This window comes from Cyprinodon variegatus, unplaced genomic scaffold, assembly GCF_000732505.1.
Source record: "Cyprinodon variegatus isolate N-32 unplaced genomic scaffold, C_variegatus-1.0 Scaffold617, whole genome shotgun sequence".
NCBI classification, from domain to species: domain Eukaryota; kingdom Metazoa; phylum Chordata; class Actinopteri; order Cyprinodontiformes; family Cyprinodontidae; genus Cyprinodon; species Cyprinodon variegatus.
In genome coordinates this window covers 297,762-313,824 of record NW_015151070.1, presented here as the reverse complement: position 1 = coordinate 313,824, position 16,063 = coordinate 297,762, and the positions used below count along the sequence as shown (strand labels likewise).

General features: G+C 42.6%; 2 protein-coding genes across 2 annotated transcripts in view; both read right to left on the bottom strand.

Moving 5' to 3' along the window:
* The window catches only part of LOC107096356 (mitogen-activated protein kinase-binding protein 1-like), a 31,463-nt gene extending 21,556 nt beyond the window's left edge, over positions 1-9,907 (bottom strand). Inside the window, exons 1-8 of the mRNA XM_015392970.1 lie at positions 9,654-9,907; positions 7,788-7,879; positions 7,582-7,702; positions 7,334-7,501; positions 2,377-2,514; positions 2,107-2,289; positions 1,848-2,008; positions 1,583-1,772 (exon numbers count right to left, since the gene is read on the bottom strand). Of these exons, the coding sequence (XP_015248456.1) occupies positions 1,583-1,772; positions 1,848-2,008; positions 2,107-2,289; positions 2,377-2,514; positions 7,334-7,501; positions 7,582-7,702; positions 7,788-7,879; positions 9,654-9,737 (1,137 nt within the window). The 5' untranslated portion in view covers positions 9,738-9,907. The remainder of the gene's footprint in view (positions 1-1,582; positions 1,773-1,847; positions 2,009-2,106; positions 2,290-2,376; positions 2,515-7,333; positions 7,502-7,581; positions 7,703-7,787; positions 7,880-9,653) is intronic.
* A 3,115-nt stretch (positions 9,908-13,022) lies between these two features.
* rffl (ring finger and FYVE-like domain containing E3 ubiquitin protein ligase) overlaps positions 13,023-16,063 on the bottom strand; it is an 8,712-nt gene continuing 5,671 nt past the window's right edge. Inside the window, exons 3-7 of the mRNA XM_015392971.1 lie at positions 15,597-15,794; positions 15,278-15,520; positions 14,990-15,194; positions 14,834-14,857; positions 13,023-14,760 (exon numbers count right to left, since the gene is read on the bottom strand). Of these exons, the coding sequence (XP_015248457.1) occupies positions 14,573-14,760; positions 14,834-14,857; positions 14,990-15,194; positions 15,278-15,520; positions 15,597-15,794 (858 nt within the window). The 3' untranslated portion in view covers positions 13,023-14,572. The remainder of the gene's footprint in view (positions 14,761-14,833; positions 14,858-14,989; positions 15,195-15,277; positions 15,521-15,596; positions 15,795-16,063) is intronic.

The following is a 16,063-nucleotide window of genomic DNA, read 5'->3' as shown; positions in this document are numbered from 1 at the left end:
TGAAAGTAAAATCTGTTGGGCTCTTTTTGGCATCAAGACAATTATTCTTATTGCCACATTGCCAGACAGGACACTGTAAAAAAAAAAAAAAAAAGAATAAAGAAAATCAACAACCAATAAAGGTCCGGAGTTTTAATTCTAATCTGTTACTTTAAACAGAATTTAACACTGGAATAAAATGAGGTGTTTATTCTTCCCAGTTATACATTGACTTTTTAAAATAGAAAATAGATTAAAAAATTAAAATAAAATAAAAAAAGCATTTTCCATCTTAAGTGTTTTTTAAGTAGATAACCATCTTTCAGTTTGGCATATACACAATTGTTTTTTCTTTTCATGGCTTAATGAGAGCAGTGGGCTTTATGCTGCCCTGCAAGGCTTTAAACCTGGGTTTGAATGGAGACAAAGCCATTCTAAATCACACATCATAGTGCTCATTTTGAGCCTGGATCCATATTTATTTTGGATTCTGTTCATGGTGGAGAATCCTGCTTCACAGCAGCAGGTTAAGCCAAACATACTCAAGATGTGCAGGGTCATCTTTGAGCGTGCCATTTCACTTTTCTGTCACCAGTAGGGTTGTCAAAAGTATCGATACTCAAAAAAAGTATATAAAGAGTATAATTTGTATCCGGATACAATACTCATTTCCAAAAGTATCGATACAGTGCCACCACCAGTGGCACCTAAGCAGTCATTCATCTAAAGTGCAGAATAGAGGACAATGCACTTTCTGAACACTGTGTGATTGAATAATTCTGTGCTCTTTTCGGTTTCAGACTTTTTTCTGTAACAGGTGCAGCTGCTGAGAATTATTTTTGTTTTTTAACCGGGTTGGCGAGTGTCATTGTTATGTGTGTAAAGCATAGCCAAGGAAGGAACACTTCATTTTAATTTTGTAAATTTTTTTTATCAAGCTTGCTTAATATTGTGCACAGCATACAACCTCAAAATATTGTTTATTGTATTTATTTATGTATTTATTGTATTGTGTTTATTAATGAAAAAAATTCTGTTGAATTTTGGAGTCTTTGTTTTTATCCTTGTATCGAAAATGACATTGAGTATCGAATATTTTACTTAGTATCGGTATCGAGTTGAAAAGTTTAGTATTGTGACAACCCTAGTCACCAGTTCACTGCAGTTCTTCTAGCAGTCCACACTTTCTCTGCTCTTTTTCTCATCATCTTCTCCTTCTTTCCCATTGCCCGGCTTACCACAGGTTTTCCTGCTGTGTCTAAAAGTAGCAGCAGCAGCAACCCAGACTGACAGCAGCTCATTGGATAATTAGTATCACATGTAGTCCGGTCCCGGATGCTCTGGAGGGCTTTACCATGATAACATGAGAAGCGGCGTAAGTGATGTTAGACAATGCCGTCGGACAACATGGGGTAATTTATAAATGTTTTAAAGCAGGTTGGGTCCGGATCCAGACCCTGATCCGCTAATCTGTGACCTCTGGTCTAAAGAAATGCACATGAAAACCTGCATTTATTGTCCATCAGAGGACAATCTGGAAAACAGCATCGTTCTTCTTCTCCCTCCATCCCTGGATGAGGCTCTGAGAACGTCCCGTACTGACCTGGATGTTCCACACGCAGCTGCTGTGATACAGAGCCGAGTAGAGCCTCTTGGCATTCTTCACGTCTCGCACGTCCCACACGTAGACGCTGTGGTCGGTGTAGACGCAGGCGAGGCGCTGGCCTCTGGGGTCGAAGCTCAGAGCCAGCGTGTCGGGATGCGGGGCCCCAGGGTCGGCGGGACGGGGGCTGCTGAAGGAGAACAGGCTGTGAGATTCAGGACGGATCGGAGCCTGAGGTCAGCCAGAGGGTCTGCGCAGGTCGGACCTGTGCTGCGCGCTCCGGGTCAGGTCCACGCCCAGCCGGTGCGGCTGCGGCAGCGTCCCGATGTACTGCAGGTCAGCCGGGCGGAAAACTCTGATAACTCCGTTCCCGCAGCCGCAGAAGACAAAGTCCTCACTGACCGCCAGGCTGCTTGCCACCGACGTCTGTTGGAGCAGAAGAAGAAAAAAATAAACAGGAGCTCCAAAAGTTCTAGTGACGGTTCTGGTCCAGAGAAGTTGGTCCTAACCGTCCGGGTTCTTACCTTTAGATCGACCCAGGCCTCCAGCTGCCGGCTGCTGTTAAACAGACACAGAACTCCAGATGTGGTGACGAAGTAGGTGTTGTTTGCCGTTAGGCCCCGCCCACATGCCACTCCACAGAACACGCTGTTCTGATAGTCACCTAGCAACCCTGAGCGGCCAATCAGTGGCACAGTGCTGTTCACCTGATGACAGACAGGAAAGGGTTAAAGCAAAGTCTGCTGCAGGGCGCGATCTCCGAGCTGCGATCTGCCGCGGCGAGGTCAGCTGACCCGCTGCTCTTTAGAGGCGTCCAGGTTCCAGAACTTGATGTGTCGGTTTCCTGCTGTGACGAAGTAGCTGCTGTCCTTGGAGAAGGAGACGGAGAAGACGGAGCTGGACACCTTGTTGGAGGCGATGATGGCGCCTTTCTGCTCAGACAAGAACAAAGAAGCAAAACTTAAATCCTGAGGAGATCGTTCAAGTTCTAAAGCAGGACGAGCAGAACCACAACAAACAGATTATTGGACATGGACAGGCTGCCCCAGAAGCAGGCGAATCACCAGGTTTCATACTGACTCGCACCTCTTTTCTATGCTTCTATAAGCAAAATCCTACAATTTGGTTTGGAAAATGAAAAAAAAGGACAAACATGAGACGCAACATAGTGGAATTTTGGACAACATGCCGATCAGACATCGACTGATAAAAAGTGTCTAAGGCGGGTGCAGATTATTTCATTAGGCCAATTGTTAAATTGTTAAATCTTTGATATCTGCTGCTGGTTTTTGAGGCGATGGGGCTTTTTTCTTCCTCCATTTATGTGATTAAAGTAACAGAAACCAATGTTACGACAACTTTCAAGAATAAACTTTTTTTTTTTTTTTTTTTAAAGAAAAGTCCACCCAGCAGAAAAGATGAATCAATGAATCATTTATACCTAAAATGAATCCGTTCACAGTGATTTAATGAATTTAGCGTTAATCAGTAAAAAAAACAAAAATAAAACTTTTTGTTGTGATCACAGAGTCTGGGAGTGGCCATTTTTGCCAAAATATAGTAACACCTCACTCCTGACATCTTCCAGCAGTGACATCACAGTGCAGTAAGCCTAGCGCCATTCTCCCCGCTTTACAAGCAGAATCAATGGGAACTACTAGACACATCTGCAATCAACAACAATTATTGAAGATTTCCAGAGGACTTCACCATTGAAATTCACCAGAGCTATAGTGAAACTGACAATGCCCACGTGCATGGCAGCTGGATGTTGGAATACATCGGGTAAGTATTTCAATTTTCTGATTCCTGATCCTCCACAGACGGGTTTGTCGTTGGATCGCCAACTTGAAGCAAAGGATTTGCCAGCGAACTTCTGGTCAGAGAAAAAACACGTAATATGTAGCCAACATTTGGAAGAAGAATGTTTTCAAGATGACTTGGATAATAGCGCATTGTGACAAACACCAGATACAGCACTGGGACTTGATCAACAGACGATACCGCACCGTGACGTCACAAACCAGTAGGTGGCAGTAGTGTTCTTTGACAAACATGGATGCCTCCAGTAAAGCACATTAAAATGAAATTACTTTCAATGAAAACACTTATTGATCAGTATATAATAATTTCATATTTAAAGTACTTTCAGAAGTTTGAATACTAAATATGACCGGACAACTTCTTTAAAGTCTTCGGGAAGCGGCTGTTCCAACTGTTGTTTCTGAATTCTCCCGAGTGGTGCAAGACTTTACACGAGTGAATAAAGTGAATGTGATTGGTCGTTTTTCAAGGGGGTGGGATTGTTGTGGCGGAAGATCTCAAGCAAGTTTGGTTGTGGCCGGTTTATTGGGAGCATCTTGCTAACCAGTTAGCAACTTAGTGCTAGTAGGTCACCAATTTAGTGCTACTTGGTCCCAATGGAATTTCCCATTGGGACCAAGTAGCACTAAATTGGTGACTTAGAAACGACACTGTCAAGGAACGCTATGGACAGAGGAAACATGCAAGAGGAGGAGAGTTTTGTGTCTGAGGTCGTGGACGAGTCTCCTCCATCAGATATTTTTTATTTAGAGGAGGAAAGCGGGATGAAGATGTTGTGGAAAAAGAAGCCAGGGTGGCAGAAGCTTGGTTTGGTGTAGAAGGCTTCCAGCCGTACATGTTTGAGCCCTTGCCTCGCAACGCTGCCAGTTCTGTTAGCTCTACGCCTGCTGAAGACACAGACGTCCATCCCCGTGAACACTGGGATGGAACTCAATGGGAAAGTAAATTAATCTTATTTCAACCATTGCGTATATTAGCTGACTGAAAAAATTTGATTGACAGATGACCGTTGATATATGATTGGGCGAATTTAGGTGTACAAGCTGACGTATAACTAAGTGGCCTGCAGAAGATAAAGTAAAAAAACAGATATTTTAAAGACAGGATGTTTTTTAAATAGAAATTTTCTAACTTTTGAGACAATATGGTCTGATAAAGATTACATTTAAATATATTGTTAAACCAGAATGATTTCAAATTTAAATATGACTTCCCTCAGACTTTAAACAAATCAAACAAACGGAGGGAGCAGCAGGGCATGCGCATGACATGGCTGCTGAACGTACCAATAAATCAGCCGATACTATAATGTTCTAAAATATCATCCGGTTTGTTTATCCACAATGAAGATATTTTAAAACTCAGCCTTCTTACAGACACTGTAGTGTTCTCCCTCCTGTCCTGTGCCGTTGTTGCAGACAGAAGTTCAGCCATCTGTGTCTGATGCTAAAATCATCTACAACAGCTTCAGCTTCTATCCTGTGGCAGACTCACATCAGCTGGATGCATGTGACCCGCCGGCACCGCAGGCAGAATTTTCCCTTGTTAGTCACAAAAACAGAGCTTTTTATAGCAGCGGGTGACAGTGGTGGAATCAATCATGGCAGAGAGTTTGTTTTAAAGCATATATAGCATGCGTCTCATGTCGTACTTCTGTTCGTGATGCCGCCTGGTCCTGAAAGGGACCGATGCGTCGGCCTGCCAATATTCTGGTCTGAGTAGGGGTGAGTATTGGCATGGGTGTTTCGATTCGATACTTGGGTCACAAAAGGATATCATAATATTGCAATATCACTATATTTTAATATTTTCCCACTTATTATAAATTCAAATTAAATTTATAGATCAAAAGCCAAATGCTGTTTTTGTTCAGAAGATATTGATCATTTGATTATTTTAGTATCCATGTTGTTCGGGGTTTGAGTCGGTCCACTTTTTCCACTGATTGCCTCAACTAAAGATATGGAGCTGCGCCGCACAGCTAAAGAACTCCACAGCATCTGCCAGAGTGGCGGTGCAGAGGTAGCCCATTTTCCCCTCATTGTTCTGGTAAAAGTTGTTTTTTTTCTATGTGATGCACGATGCAGGCCAATAGCCCCGGCCTGAACATGTCTGCATGTTGCTGCATCTGCACGGATGCCACTTATTCAGTCTTTTTTTTCTTCTCAGTCATGGTCGAGTTCTGATGCATGGCACTGAACCAGAAACTGTATGTTTGTTTATTGTTATTTATTTATCAGTGACAGGGTTCACCATATATGGTTTATATTGCCTCTTTGTTTTGTTTTGTTTTTTCTTTTACTTTTTTTTTACTTATTTTGTGAGAAATGAAGCCATTTAAACACAATGCAGGTTTCTGCTCATGCATCACAGGATGTTTCATGTGATGAAGGGAATCAGTCCGTTTTAGGTAGAAGAGGTTAATGGGGATCAGGATTGTTGGTCATTGCTTTAATGGGAAATTGTTATACTTTTTTTTCAAACATGCAACAATATCCAAGGGATGCCCTCACTACCAAAGCCCCTTAATGAACTGCTAGGTCGCCACTCCTGTTCTCCCTGGTACTTCACACCTCCCTTCTCCATCAACTCCCCACGCTGCCTGCTTGGTCTCATAATATGGGGGAACGACTCCGAGTACAGACAGTGGACCCAGAACTTGATGGACTGATGCCAGCAGAACCACCTCCTGATTAATGCAGTGAAAACCAAGCAGCTGGTGGTGAACTTTCGCGTAGCAGATCCACCCTACTGACACCGGTGGACATCCAGAGAACAGACTTTGAGATAGTGGACTCTTATAAGTACCTAGGTGTCCATCTGAACAATAAACTGGACAGGACTCACAACAATGAGGCTCTGTATAAGAAAGGTCAGAGCAGACTCTTCCTGCTGCGGAGGCTGAGGTCTTTGGGAGTGCAGGGGCCACTCCTAAAGACCTTCTATAACTCTGTTGTGGCATCAGCCATCTTCTATGGAGCGGTCAGTTCTTTAGCTGAGAGGAAGCGGCTGGATCAGCTGCTGAGGAAGGCCAGCTCTGTGATTGGATGCCCTCTGGACTCAGTGCAGGAGGTGAGAAACAAAATGACCCTAAATCCGCTTTCCCGCTAAAAACCCGGGTTTTTTAAAACCGGGTTGACCCGCTAACACTCTGCTTTTGGCTCTTTTTCCATTTGACCATAAAGGAGATTCTGATCCTCTGCTGTCAAGCTGTGTGGCCACTGTCCCCCTCAGCTGCGTGTCTGACGACGACACGCAGGCTTTGATGACGTCACCAGTGCGACAGAAATCAGGGAAGTACACATTTGTGGGACCACTTTTGCTGTAATGCTTTTGCTGCTGTAACACCACTATTTCCCCATTGTGGGACAATAAAGAGATTTTTTAATCTATTGTAATGGTAGGGGACCCCAGGAGGCTACTTGCACTCAGCAGCAATGAGATCCTCTGAGGTGTGTGCACTGCCTCTGCCTCAGAATGGAAATTCATCAGCAATGACGTTACTATTAGCAGCTTTTCATTTCTGGAGCTAAAAACAACAGAACCTGAGGTGGAAAACAAACACCAGGATCCGGTATTTATCACTCAGAAAGAAATGGATACGGTTGTTTAGGTGGCGGAGTGGTTGGCGTGCACGACCCATGCACGGAGGCCTGTGGTCCTTTCCCGCATGTCTCTCCCCCTCTCTCATACCGCCTTTCCTGTCAGCCTACTGTCAGAGAAACAAGCAACTAGTGCTGTTAAAAAAGTCAAAAAAACAAAAAAAAAAAGAAATGGATAAGGTTGTACAGGTGGTAGCAGTCTGAAGGTAGACCTAATTCTCCAAGTGGACGATTCTACTTTGGATCTTCCCTTTAAACAAATGTACAGATGAAAGACTGAACATTGAGAACTTGGGCGTTTTAAGTAGACCATGTTTATCCTCACCCTCCAGTCCCACACGCTAATGGTCCGGTCGTGCTGGAATCCCACAGAAACCACATAGGAGCTGGTGGAGGAGAACGCCACGCAGGACACTCCGTACTTATGCGCCTGGACTTTGGCCACCTGACCTCCGTCGACCTCCCAGACCCGAACGCAGGGCATGTAGCCGCTCTGGAACAACAGACCCAAAGAGTCAAACCTGCTGGTTCTGTTGCATTTCCCTGCATTACTTGATCCAGTTAGTCCCTCACCTCTCCAGTGACCAGGTGTTTCCCATCATGGGAGAAGTCCAGCGCAGTGAAGGGCTTCCTGGACGTGTTGATGATGTGACTCTGTACGTTCTTCTGCGGGTGAAGCAGCACCACTACACACCTGAAACGGGAGCAACAGTCAGCTTCCTGTAGGGCCACCTGATGCGTCACAACGATTGAAGAAAAAAAAAAGGGGGGGGGCTTACCCTGCAGGATAGGCGATACGCCCAGAAACGGGGTCAGAGGTCAGAAAGCTGCTGCCGACTGTACTGATTCCAAGAACCTTTTCCAGGGTGACCTGAAACAAACAGCAGATCGTTAGATAAAGAGATGTCAACTAACGAACTACAAATACTTCACTACTGTACTTAAGTACACCTTTTAGGTATCTATACTTTACTCCATTACTTCTTTTTCTTCCTACTTCTGTCTTCTATTCATTACATTTTTCATACAAGTATCTGTACTTTCTATTCCTTACATTTTTAAAACAAACTTTACTCGTTACTCTTGGCTTCATTTTAATGTTTATAAATATTTATTTCACGTCATGTGCGCCATCCAATGCAGATCATTGGCGCCATCAACATCTAGTGAAAACTATTTTAATTGGATGACTCATATAATGCAAACACTCATTGGTTAGCTAAAGGAAATCATCAGAAGCAAGCAGGTGTTCTTCAAACTGCAAACACGAATAGTGTATGCCATGCTACAATATTAGAGTGGCTCAGGTTATCCTGAGCATCTCTATAGTTATGCTGCTATAGGCTTAGACTTCTGGAGGACATAGGGACCCCTATTTCATCACTCTGATTCATTCTCTCTATTCTCACACTCTGCAGAATCTGTTAGTTCAATCTCTAACGTTCTGCTCTCTCTTCTTTTTGTCATAGTAGCTTCATCTGGTCTGTTCCTGTTTGGTAGTGACACCATACTGGAGAGAAATCTGAGCTGGGCTGCTGCCATCAACACCTTTGTTTATAGATGCTGGAGATCGGCCTGTTTTTCAGTGTAGTCCTGTTTCTCTGACTGTGACTGGTTTGATGTGTTCTCTTCATCCTCTGACATAGGAGCTGGCTTGGAACTCGTCTGCCTGGCTGTGTGTTTCCTGGACGGGGCCGCCTTTTACAGCTGCTTTTTGTATCTCTGCTTCTGTCTCCTTGAATCCCAGTCGGCCTCGGCAGATGGCCGCTCACACTGAGCCTGGTTCTGCTGGAGGTTTCTTCCTGTTAAAAGGGAGTTTTTCCTCTCCACTGTCGCTACAAGCATGCTTAGTGTGAGGGATTGCTGAAGAGTCAATGAGTCGATACAATCAACTGGTTTTCCTTAGATAGAAAACTTTGAATCAATTTTACTGTATGATCTGATGAACTGTAAAGTGCCTTGAGATTAATGTGTTGTAAATTGGCGCTATAGAAATAAACTAGTTCCAATTGTGTGCTATGCCACTATTTGAAATGATTAGATTAGATCAGCTTCACTTTAAAGTCCAAAACACTTCTGCTGTTTAAATACCAGACAGGACAGTTTACAAAATGCATGACTCAAAATGTAGAGTTCAAAAGGGCATTGCTGAGGAAAGAAAGGATAAATCTATTGATAAATTGAATATCGATGGCTTCCAAGGGAATTTATGGTGTCTAATGAACCCAGGGGGAGGATAAAAGACAGGAAAAGCATTTTTTTCTTTGTTAAAACGGAGTAAAGCTGGTTTGTTTTGATTCTGGGACCATTGCAGGAGCTCAGTGGAAACAAAACAACAACAAAAAAACTGCTCTCAGATGGAAAAACCTCTTTAAAACGGAGTAACAACTTTTTAAAATCATTCCAAAACCCGCAGAGTGAGTTAACTTCAAACACCGCTAACTTATATATTTTTTTGTTTGTATAAACATTAGCTTGTTGCTGCAATCAAGCACTTTCTTTATCCTTTTTTTTAAATAGTTTTATACAGCTTAACCTCAGCGGATCGATCGGTTTTAGAAACATGGGGTTATTAAAGGTTTTCCAGCCCTAACAGAGAACCAGCTAACGGTCCTGGATGCTAAGCGCTACAGCGTAGCCCGTACCCGGCTGACGGAGCCCTTCCTCGGCTGGATCTGCCGGCTCCTCCGCCCCGCTGGTTGCCTCCTCCGGTCCGCTCTGTCAGCCATATCAGCAGCTAAACTTTAAAAAACAAGTCGGTTAACAAAAAGAGACGACTTCCAACATCCCATAGAATTGGGTAAAGACTAGAGACGACGCTTATTTTTTTGTTAGCTCCAACGGTTACTACGTTTGTTTTACAAAAAGTTTCCGCTAGCGACCATGATGGTGGCAGGAAATCTGATACTTATGTAGGAGGCGGGACGGCGGTTCAAACTGAGCTCCGCCCATTGGACCAACAGCCAGCCAATCAGGTGCCGCTGTCATGCCAAGGTTTTTATCCCTGAGAACGTTTCTATCCCCTCGTCGGGAGCGCGCGCGGAGCAGGAAGAGCTTCAACGTACTGAACGTGACATTTGAAAAGTGTTTTGTTTATTAAAGATGAGCTTTTCTGTTTTATTCTTCCCTTCACATGTTATAGCAGAATACCACCAGTGATACTGATAAAAAAAAAAGAGAAAACACGATTGTTTGCTACAAAACACTGACAGCAGTGTTTAGTCCTTTTAAAATCTCGTTTCACTTTTAATAAAAATGAAATAGAAAATGGAGTGTACGTGTAATCATTAAAGGCCAGTAGGGAAATTACTTTTTCCTATGTGAAATTTAGTACTTAAATCTATATTTGTGTTTATATTAACTTATAATTTTTCTGTTGTACAATCCTTAATAAACAGTCTTTGTTCTAACATCAGCTATTTTATTTCATCCCATATTGACAGAATTGGTATCAACCATCAACTCTACACATCCAGCATAAGAATATTCTTCAGATTAGGATTAGACACTGGGATTGAACTGCATCAACCATAGAGTTTGCTTTAGATTCTATCAGGCTGTCTGTCTCTGCTTTAATTTTTCCCCCTGTCTAAATTGGACATAAAGAGTCCCAACTTTTTCATTTTTGGCTTATCAACATGTTCTGTGATGACAAATCACTCCTTTTGTTCTATCGAGAAACCCACCAATAATGAAGGTAATAAAAAAACGAAATCTATAAAATATATAAAAGTAAGATAATAAAATAAATACAAATAAATAAATAAATAAAAATAAAAGTAAACTAATAGAATTACCAGAATATTTTTTATGTAACAAGATAATGTAAGCTTGAATGACTGAAGTGAAATCTGATCATCAGGGAAGCACAGCTCAAATCCTTATAAAGGCAAAAAGAGAAAAGCTGAATGTTTAAAGTTGAAAATTAATGAAAAGAAGGAGCAAGAAGAGGGATGGGTACATTTTAAAGATAATATTCAAGCATGCTCAACAAACTTTTATTAAGTCCACATTTATGTCTGAAATTGGTTTTCTGATGTATATTCTAATGTTCTCTTTTAATTAACTGCATGCAGAAAAAAATGTCATAATGAACAAATGCATGAAAACAGTCTGTTTCATGCATTTGCATTTTTCCAGTTGGATCTCAGTAACCCTAACCATATATATATATATATATATATATATATATATATATATATATATATATATATATATATATATATATATACATACATACATACATATAGCCCTTTCTGCTATCATCGCAACCCAACCCCTTGCAGGGAAAAAAAAAAAAAGACCTCACCTTTTCAGCTAGACCAACAATCCCCTTTAACGCCCCCCTTGCAGAGACATAGACAGGTATGGGGCATTGCAGGCTAATAAAAGAAGCCAAATGATCCCCATACCAAAGGGGTGGAAACGTCGTCCGTTTCAATTAGCACATTTTCTAAACAAAAATAAAAACAAGGCATTGTTGGGCTATGGTATAAAGCCTTGAACTCAACACAATTTCTGACATTTTGAATAGAAAAAGCTTCCTGGATGGGAAGCGAAATGTCTTCAAACTTGGAAACAAAGTCCAGTGGAATGTTTTTTTTAAAAACATTTTTTGGAATGACTATGACCTGGATGACTGAGAATCTTAACCAGCAGTTTTAATGCGTTTGTTCTGTAACCAAATGTGGTTTACTTACATCACCTTAAAGCTAACAGTGCTAGCAGTCCCTAAAATGGCAGGAAAGCTGCCAGAACTTCAGCAGTTACCAAATTCCAGTAGGAATGTTATCTATTTCATATCAAACTATAGTTTTAAACTCAAATGTTTATTCTAGATTTTGTTTTTTAATTCGGTTAATCTGAAAAACTCAATAAACCTGAAACAGAAAATAATCAGATCTTAGCAATCACTAATAAAGCATATGGCTGCCATCTAGTGACAAAACAGGTGAACTGCTATTTAACCATTATGCTAAACTCTTCTATGACCACAACGCCAGAGTATACTGTTATTTGTGTATCTTTGATCAGTTTTAACATCCATCTCCATCCATTGAAAATAAAGGAATTTTAAAAAAACATGCTTTGGATTGTGAATCAGATGATAGGGGGTTTAAAATAGCAGCTTGGTGTTTCAGAGGCTCCCAACACTCATTCTGGATCCAGGTGTAAATGCATAAAAGAGACAGTGTTCATTTGGTTCAGTTTCATTAGAAATTTATTCCAAGCTCTCTCCATTAACTAAAATCTCTTTCACTGATTCCAGAAAAATCAAAATATGGAATTCATATAGTTTCCAGCTACATTTAGAGTATCTGAGGAGGTTTCAAACCTGTGCATTCGGGGCCACACACTTGGTGCCAAGATCAGTTCATCTGCCATACCACAGATTAATGACCTGAGCTGATCCATCCCAGCAGGCAGAAACAATAGATCAAACAAAGAAAAAAATCAACAACAAAAAAACACACCTCACACAGAAAATCCAGAATATTCACACAAAAAAAAAAAAAAATTAAACCCAAAGAAAAAGCTTTAAGTGTTAAAGCATCAACAGGTTTTAGTGCAAACAGAAGAAAAAAACTTCACACATGCTGCTGGTAAACATCATAAAATCAACTGTTAGATTTAAACAAACATTCAGCAGAATCTCTTGGTTCCTAAAGATCCGGAGCAGGAAGAAACTGCTGATCTGTTGTTCTGTCAGATGAGCATACACAGTCAGACCAGCATAGTCATAGTCAATACCTGTTTATCCCTTTAGATTATCTTTTTTGTTTATCCCTTTATTGTTGTATGAAAAATAAACTTTAAACTACCTCAAGAGGCATGTATCCCTTTAGTCATGTAAACAAAAACAAAAACAATTTAATTGCTTACTTCTGTTTTTTTTTTTTTAAGTATGATGATCTGACCTTTAATAGCTTTTTTTGGACATGACTAAAGTGATACACGCCTGTTTAGGTAGTTTTAAGTCTATTTTTCGAACAAAACTAAAGGGATAAACGCAAATCTGACTGACGTCTTGCACATATGTATCAACTATGGGTATGCTGGTCTGATGGAGTATGCTGATCTGACAGAACACAGCCTCAACCTTCCCAGAAATCATCACTTTATTCCCTTTGAACTCCTGTCATAATCTCTGCCCACAGGCTCGGCAGCCTCTGCTGCCCCCTGCTGGCCGTGCAGTGATCCTGTTCTCTGCTGACCAGCTGTCGTTTTTCCCTTTCTCCCCAATAATTCCCTATCAGTTGTAAGAGGTTAGACTCTAGACGTAGGACACTTCACTGTATCTCCAGAAAAAATACATTAAATCTAATTTATTAATTATAAATACATAAAAGACTTAGACCCTGCTTTGGATTTTCCTCCAACTAAAAACATGAGCTTAAAATGTGAAAAGCAGCCTTTCATCCTGTAGCTGAACCAGTCATCTGAAGCTGGGGGCAGGGCTACACAGCGCACCTGGTATCCAGCTGGTTCCAGTCCTTTTATTACAGAAGAGACTTTTAGGAGCAGAGAATGGTTGCCATGGCGATTTCCTCCTACCCTAGGCACCAGTGTGGAAGAGAAGCCCACAGCACCACTCTTTTCATCACAGAGAAACTAGAGTTGAAGCTGTCAGTGTGTGAGAAGCTCCAGGAGTATCAGAGTAATTCGGATCCAAATGTCAGAACCTTATATGGGACATATTCTGAGCACCAAGGAGAAAAAAACTCCTGGCTGTGAATGAGGCTAGCCGTGTCTACACTCTGGGCTCTGATTGGACAGTAAAACTGTTGGGAGAAATATGATTAAAAAAAGTTCAAATCAGAAAAGTTTCTGAAAATTTCCCAGAATATGAACTTCCTGCAACAAAAAAATGAAAAAAAAGAATTCTCCATTTTAAACTGCGATTGAAGAAGAACTAGAAAATGGAAGAAAATCCTGAAGCATTCAGGTATTGTCCAACTATTTGTGACCGTTTTTAAAGGGGGGTTTACCTAAAGCTCTATGGCGTCTTTTTGGGTATTTAGATAAGCTCTCAATGAATCACTAATAACTCTTACACTCATGGAGGTGTAGGAAAAGTAATGGTAACAAAGGCTAACCGACCCCCAGTGATACCAAAACAAAGCAGCTAAATGGGCCTTCTCCGAACAGCACAGTTAAAGCTGGAATGTAGAGACGCTTCCCTAAAAAGGCACTTGGAAGGCAGAAGAACCCAGAAACATGGAAACTAAACGGTGTTCTGACCGTTAAAGTAACCTGAACGACTCCAGAACCCGGCAGAGACCACCTGCTCAGTCTATATTCAGGTTAAGGCAAAATGAAGAGTCCGAGCAGCTTTAGGAGCCCTGCTCCTGATCCTGCAAACGGGTTCGGGTCCATTTGGGCTACCACAGCAGCGCCACAGCCTGGAGGTCCGATCTGACGGAGTCACAGTCGTACCGACATCTTCAATCGTAGCAGAGGAAAGAGGATGAAATTATGAATCTCTTCGGGAGGAACTGGCTCTGATTTATTGTTTTAAAAGGCGCTGGGTTCTGCAGAGGAAGAGATGAAGACCGGTACCGGTTCAGGACCGGAAGACGTGCACGGCCCGGATGACATACTGCCGGCAGATGGGACACTCGCTCATCCGCTTCCCGCACTTGGTGCAGGTGACCATGTGACCGCACTCCAGCAGGACGCAGTCGATGGGAGAGTCCATGCAGATCTTACAGAGGTTCTCCTCCACGCCCGGCGCCGGCCCGCCGCCGCCACCTGCGGTAGCAAGAGGACAGTTTAAGGAAACGACCCCAAAACCGTTTGATCCGACAGTCAGAAGCAAACTCACCTGTAGCATTCACAAAGTTGGCCGCTGAAACAGAAAAGCAGTGACATCATCAAACATCCAATCAGGTTCAGCGACCACTGATCAACCACTTCCTGTTTAAACCCACTCAGGTGGGATCAGAATGGAGCAATGTTGTAACGGGTTGCTGTTACTCACCCAGCAGGTTCTGCTGGTCCTGGTACAGCCGGGTCACCCTCTCCATCAGCTCCCACTTCTCACAGCAGCCTTTGTAGTCCACAAAGTTCCGGGCCAGAATCTCCTTCAGCTGCCGGACGCTGAGCTCCTCGATGTCGTCAACGCTGTTCAGGTCCGACAGCGAGGCCCTGCGCCCGGAGACGGGGGCCTCCTCCGCATCCCAGGCCTGAAACGCGTAGGTAGGGAAGGACGGGTGAGTCAGCTGAAACAGAACCAGAGAAAATATCTAATACCATCAAAAGGCCTTACCGGGTCGTCCTCCTCCAGCTCAGGGTCAGACTGGGCGGTGTCTGAAGTTAGGGGCGGAGCTTCAGGCTCTGGAGTGGGCGGGGAAGGGCTCGATCCATCAGAAGACGTGTCAGAGACCGAGATCCGAGGCGCCTGGTCATCAGGGTCAGAGGTCACGGTGGGAAGGTCAGGTATCTGGATGTCGGGGGCGGAGCTACCGGACGGTGACGACTGCTGACTCAGGACCAGCTCCACCAGCTCCTCCTGAAGTACAGAAAGCACTGGTTTAACTGGAAGCTGAAACTGGGGCAGAGCTTCTCTCTGATTGGTTCACTGTCACCTTCTCTCTGCACAGGTGAGTGGAGACCTCATGCAGGTGCAGGTAGTCCCTCAGCTCCTTCACCTTCAGCTTCATCAGCTCCGCCCGCTCCAGCAGGTTCCCATAGAAACGCTGACAGGTGTGACAGAGGCGGGGCCGGAGCCCCTGCTGGGCGGAGCAATGGCTGCAGTAGTTCTTCTTACAGTCCACACACACATGCTGGGACACGGGGGAGGGGGCAGACAGAATAATATATTATATATATATATATATATTTTTTTTTATTATTATTATATTCAGAGCAGTGTTTCCCAATCTTTTTTGATTTGTGTTCCCCTTTGGGTATTTTGTCTTATCATGAGTTCCCCTCTGCGTCAAAAGTTTTGATGATTGTCCAATAAAATAATTAAGTAAAAACTATTTAACTTAATCTTTTAATTTTAGCATTTTCTTAATGTTTTAGGGTTAATACAGGAAGGAGTAACTCT